Here is a 6557-nt window from a genome sequence, read left to right on the forward strand (position 1 = left end):
TGAGCTCTATAGTACATTATCTTACTTTAAAATAAATCTTTCCAAGTCAGAGGCTTTGATGGTAGCAGTCCCGAAGGAAATGATGAAGTCAATAAAATTAAAATTACAAATTTAAATGGGCGGACCAGTGTCTGAAGTACTTAGGGACCTGCATTGCAGTAGATCCCACTAAAATATATGAACTCAATTTTTTGTCAGTACTAAGTGAAGTACATGGACTACTGGAGGGCTGGCATAAGGAAATACATTCCTGGTTCGGAAGAAGTAATATAATTAAAATGACTATCTTACCAAAATTCTTATACCTTCTTCAGGCACTTCCAATTTCAATACCGAGGAAATTCTTCAGAAATATCCAAACACTATTTACAAAATTTATCTGGGCGCATAGACAGCCAAGGATTAGGAGGACATTATTGTCACTACCAACACAATATGGGGGGTTGGCGGTACCCGATATGTATAAATATTATCAGGCAGTACATCTAGGCCGACTGTTGGATTGGTGTCAACATGGAGATCTGAAAATCTGGCCTAGTCTAGAGCAAGCACAGTGTAGGGAGTTATTACATAGAGCACCTTGGTGCTATAGAAATCTTGCATCTGATACTAAGTTGCACCCAACAATAGGACCTACACTACAGGTATGTTATAACCTCTTATCCAAGGATAGGATATCTACACAGAACTCACCTTTGGTACCTATATTAGGTAACCCGCAATTCATACCAGGTACACAGAAAGGACCTTTTGAGGTACTGATTAAACAAGGATTATATCAGGCTTCGCACTTTATGAGATCAGGTAAATGGCCAACACTGCAGGAATTGATGGACAGAAAAGGCCCTTTTCAATTAGATTTCTGGGAAACGGCGCAATTAAGACACTTTTTAAATAGTGAGATACTACCAGGTCTTTTGGACCGTAGTTTTACGCCATTTGATAAATGTTGTATGGAAAAGGAGCCAATCACGCATGCAATGTCTAAAATGTATGCGTTACTGTCTAAACCACCGGAGATCTTTCAGTTGCCCTTCTTTCGAAAATGGGAAATAGATCTGGGGAGGACCTTTTCGGAGGATCAGAAAACAAATATGATACAATCCATATTTAAAACAGCGACATGTACAAAGTTACAGGAAACAAATTATAAAATTCTCACAATGGTATAGAACCCCAGAAATAGTTCAAAAGTGTTTCCCGAACACATCAAGTGAATGCTGGAGATGTCAGAGGGAACAGGGAACCCTGTTACATGTGTTTTGGTCCTGCCCGAGAGTTGAGAAATTCTGTAAGGAAGTACGGGAGATCATTGAAAAATGTAGTGAAGTAGAGATACGCGAAGACCCAGCGTTATTTCTTCTGCATCTGTCAGAGATCCCGAGGAAAACATATAGGAATTCCATCCTGTGTCATTTAGTGAATGCAGCCAAGGCATGCATACCCCTTAGGTGGAAACAAACACAACCACCTACTGTATGTGGCTTAGGAAAGTGGAGGAGGTGAACAGGATGGAAGACCTAGTATGGACAGCCAGGAAAAAAAGAGAAATATATTTGGAAATCTGGACACCATGGAATTGTTATATTTCTTCAGAGGAAGGAAAAAAGAAAAATTGATACAACTGGGGGGGGGGGGGGTGAGGAAGAGATGAAAATGGGAACTTGGGGTTTTCTTTTTTTTGGTTTTTTTTTGGTTTTTTTGGGGGGAGGGGGAAGCAAGGAGAGGAATGAAAATGAACTACAAATAATGGTTGAAGTTGAAATACTAGAAGGTAGTAGCCACATACCGGCCAGATCTTGGTATAGTGTTGTCCCAGGACCGGGCATAAAATAACAGCACGGGAGGAGGATTTTAGAGGGGAAAATTTCTCCATTTAATCTCCTGTTCTGTTTTCTTTTCCTCCCCCTCCTACTTAGTGTTTTTTAGCTTCATTGGATATCATTATAGGAAAGATCAGGTATAAAATGGAATCGAATGTATTGATTTATTGTATTTTGTGCTGTACATACACAGGAATGGAATGTTAAGCTATGAAAAGATTGTTCATTTAAGTTTTTTTGTCCTTGTTAAAAAAAAAAAAAAAAAAAAAAAAAAAAAAGGGGGCGAATTTTAGAGATATATATATTTTTTTTTTCTCCAAAAATATGTAGATGTGTGTATATATATATATATATATATATATATATATATATATATATATATATATATATATATATATATATATATATATATATATATATATATATATATATATATATACACACACACATCTACATATTTTTAGAGAAAAAAAAAAAATTTTAATTAAAAAGCAATATGCATATGTTGATTGGTTTGTGCAAAAGTTATCGCATCCACAAACTACGGATAGATTTAGGGACTTTCTTTTTTTGTTTCTACTGGTAATGACGGCAATCTGCAATTTTTAGTGGGACTGCGACATTGTGGCGGACAAATCTGACCCCAAATGACACTATTTGGGGACCTGTGACATAATTACATTGATCAGCGCTATAAAAATGCACTGATCAATGTAAAAATAACACTGGCAGGGAAGGGGTTAACACTAGGGGCGATCAAGGGTTTAGAGCCCATTCACACAGGGGCAACTTTTGATCCGACTTCAAGTCGCCCCAAGTCGCCCCTAGTCGCCTCAAGTCGCGCTACATGAATAAATCAATGTAAGTGAATGGATCTGTCTTAGTGCACACTACTGCAGTCGCTCCGACTTCAGAAAAGGTTCCTGTACTACTTCAATCCGACTTGAAGGCAACTTGTACCCATTGATTTCAATGGAAGTTGCCTCCAAGTCTGATCACTGTTCATACTGAGGCAACTTTACAGGAAGCAGAAAGGAAACAGAAAGTAATTTCCTCCACTAAACAGCCAGCCCCCTCCTTCTCACACACAGCTGATAAGCTCTGATTGGCCACTTGTAAAGTTCCCTGTCCTGGAGGCGACTTCAAGTTGTGTTGTAAGTTGCCCCAAGTCGTGCTGTGATTCATACTCAAGTCGTGTCCAAGTTGCTTCCCAAAGTCGTGCTGAAAGTCGTGTTGCCCCTGTGTGAATGGGCTCTAAAGTGTGTTCCCTGGGTGTGTTCTAACTGAAGGGATGGGGAGGGCAGACTCACTTGATTACATAGGCAGTTCCCCGTTCTGCCTCTGTAGACAGTGATCGCCAGCAGACTGCGCGGGGCCCACTCCTGCCTGCCATCCACCATGTACAAACCGACGTATATCTACGGCGGTTTGCGCAGGAGAGCTGATGACGACGGCTGGTCGGCAAAATAACTGCATTTGAAAGACCGCTGTGCAAATACAGTGCAAAAATAAAATATTGCAACAACCACCATTTTATTCTCTAGGGTCTCTGTAATAATATAATATAATATATATCCAAGTAATTTAAAACAATTATTTTAACTTGAAACCAAGTGTCAGAAAAAGGTTTAGTCTTTAAGAGGTTAAACTTCCCTCATTTACAGACCGATGTTCATTCCTTTGAATCAAAGAACAAAACATTACAATGTTTATAGTTGGCTCAATGGCTGAGGAATGTTGTGAAACTTGGCAGACTGCCTGTTTTTTTTTTTTTGGACAGCTGTCGGCTTGAGCAGAGAACTCTGCATAGAAAAGGGAAAATGCTTTGTGAAAGAATTGCAATCTCGATCTTAACGTTTAATCGTGCAGCTCTAGTACAGTGTAATAAGTAAAATGAATTATATGGCGACAGCATACACATTTTATAACATCAGCATTTTAATAGCAATACAGTTATTTTTGACACTCCACTACAAGCTTATTTGAAAAACCTCCTTTCATGTTATGAGTTCTGCCTGTCTGCAGACCTTATCTTTCAACAGCTTCCTGCATGCTTTTGTAGCTTCTTCTCTGTTCTACGTTCAATTCCTAAAGACTGCATATCCCTTGGTACCTTGCAAGTAGTAATTCCTGTACTGACTTCACCCCTGATAAGCCTTCTTCAAGTATTTATGTCATTTAGAACAGTGGTCTCCAAACTGTGGTCCTTTGGGCATTTTGCCTGCGCGCCCCCCCCCCCCCCCCACGAACAACAGTAAGTAGAGCACCATTCCTGCCACCGACAATGGTGCACTATTCCACCCCACCCACCCGCCATACTAATCATTGGCCATTGTTTACTCACTGACAAGAACAGGACAGTTCCTACGTACAGTGTCCCCAGTGTGCCTGCACCCCCCCTCAAAACAAAGTGTGAAAAACAGTAAGGCCTTAGGCCCGGTTCACACTGGTGCGATGCATAAACCCTGCGAATCCACTGCGGGTTCCCGCATCGCACTGACTCACACAGCAGTTCACACTGCCATATGCAAACTGCTGGGGAGTGTCAATACATTGTTAAGGACACCCCCAGTTCTGCTTGCATATCGCACTGCGAACTGACAATAAAGACATAAATTGGATTGCACAGGTGTGAACACCCGTGCGATCCGATTCTGGTCCAAACAAAAAAAAAAAAAAGAAGTTGTCCTGTGCGTGTTTGTACCCAATGTGGTGTGATATCAGCCGTACTATTTGCATGGCTGAAATCGCATGTGACGTGAACAGCAGTGTGCTGCGAATCACATGCGATGTCTGGCATCGCAGCAGTGTGAACCGGGCCTTAGACTCTGAATTCTGTGACACAGCAGTGCCTGCTGACAGGGCATAGCAAATACAAGTCAAAGAATTCAAACAAGCAAGTTCCTTGCAAAGTTTCGAAACTTTGAGAATGTTCAGATTAATAGGAGTAGGTTTGAATTAACTGAAACTCAATGTGGAAGAGAGTTTATGATTTTATACTATGAGCATAGATAAGCTTTAAAAATGTACAATAGTACACTCAAATCTTTAATCCAAAATATATCACTGGGTGGCTATAGCAGCATAAATATAGCAAGCATTTCTATCAAGCTTTGTGAAGACTGGCTGAAAAAAAAAATTAAAAACACCAAAACACACACACTAAAAAGTGCACCACATAGACAAACTGAGGCAGAAAGGGAACACGATGCACAGATTGGGCCTCTTTGCTCGTTGGTCTTGTTGAACGTTTGCAGGGCATTTCTTTAGATTGGTTACACTGTGATGCTGCAGTCTCGTGTACCATATGTAATCCACCCTTCTTAGCTGCAACTATCTCAAGCCTATTGGGTACACTATTTATCTACTGCAATCTGTCTCATCCAGAACTAAATGGAGTAATGGACAGCCTTTTAAAGCCTAGACGACAATTACAAACAAATGTGAATGCACCTAGCTGAAAACAAGCCGATCGTAAGGAAGATACTCTGGTTCAGCATTCAGACTTAAAAAAAAAAAAAAAAATCTAGCTACATCCATTAAACGATCGTCCAAAAAAAAAAAAAAACACCCAAATAAAAACACAACCACACACACACACACACACACACAACTGAAGTCATATAGCAAAGACTGCCTGCGACAATCCATAAACGATCTTCATCAACTGCTAGTAGTATCGCAGAGGTCGCTTTCAGATTTAAAACGTTTCTGATCATAAACTCAAAACGATCGGCTTTCAAACAATGGCCATCAAGCTCAGAGATTTGTCAGCGCATCCGAACAGCAGCAGTCTTGTGCCATTTGAATAGGCGCCGCTTGCAGCGACAGATTCGCCTTGTCCACCGAGCCATACAGGGCGGGTGTTAGCCGCTGACAGAAGGGGCTGCAGGCCTCGGAGGGAGAGAAATGAAAACAAATGAGGAGGCTGTGGAGTCACTTCAGGGCAGCTGAGGAAATAAAAGGAGCAAACAGATTTCACCTGTACTGCGAGCTCTAAACAAAACAGGGCAGCCCAGCAAAACAATGGGAAGCTGCCGCTGCAGTCGGGACTCCCGCGTAACGGTACTATAGCACTGGGCGCACACACAGCTGAGAGAATACTCACACGGGCACTTACATGTGTCGTTGTGCGGAGCCAGGACATTTGCGGCCGCCGTCTCCTATGTCTTCGGGGACCGTAACGCTGTCCGCGCACAGAGGAGCGCCGGTGACCATTACATCTCACAGGATTAAACTCCGGCGACCTCTGTCAGGGATGCTGCCAGTTCCATAGCTCTAAACAAGTCCTCCACCTGCTTTCACCAGAAGCCTTCCACTCGTTTTTCTCTACTAGTCCGGCCTGGAACGCAAGCTTAGCAAAGTCTACAGACAGACGGCGGCTATGCACCTTCACGTCTTCCCGGAGCCTAAATCCTATTCTCCTTCCACACACCGAGGGATACCGTCATCCACTACCGCTTAGTACCACCCACTGTGTGCTGTAACTGTCAGCCTTAGGGCCCACCTCCCAGTCTTCTCATTGGTTAGGAACTAGCGCCCCCTTCTTTTTGGCCAATTATCAGTGGGTTGCCTGTGTTCCACGGATTTGACGGGAAATGTAGTTCGTAATGGCCACAGAGTAACTGAGTCTCTGCTCTACTGCCGCTCGGTAAACTACAAGTTCCAGACATAGACAAACGCTGCTTTATTTTTTTCTCTTTACATGCCTCACGGACATGAAATGCTTGGGGA

The 6557-nt window shown here is 42.0% G+C and overlaps 1 protein-coding gene across 8 annotated transcripts in view; it reads right to left on the bottom strand.

The window, feature by feature from the left end:
* Positions 1–6328, bottom strand: part of ARID4B (AT-rich interaction domain 4B) — a 1373103-nt gene extending 1366775 nt beyond the window's left edge. For 7 of the 8 annotated variants that reach the window (XM_073627572.1, XM_073627571.1, XM_073627570.1 and 4 more), the window contains exon 1: positions 5944–6328. In XM_073627572.1, coding sequence (XP_073483673.1) covers positions 5944–5970 — 27 coding nt within the window. In that variant the 5' untranslated portion in view covers positions 5971–6328. The remainder of the gene's footprint in view (positions 1–5943) is intronic. The other variant, XM_073627565.1, reaches the window with a different exon arrangement.
* Positions 6329–6557: the final 229 nt, after the last annotated feature.

The sequence above is a fragment of the Aquarana catesbeiana genome, linkage group LG04, assembly GCF_042186555.1.
Source record: "Aquarana catesbeiana isolate 2022-GZ linkage group LG04, ASM4218655v1, whole genome shotgun sequence".
NCBI lineage: Eukaryota > Metazoa > Chordata > Amphibia > Anura > Ranidae > Aquarana > Aquarana catesbeiana.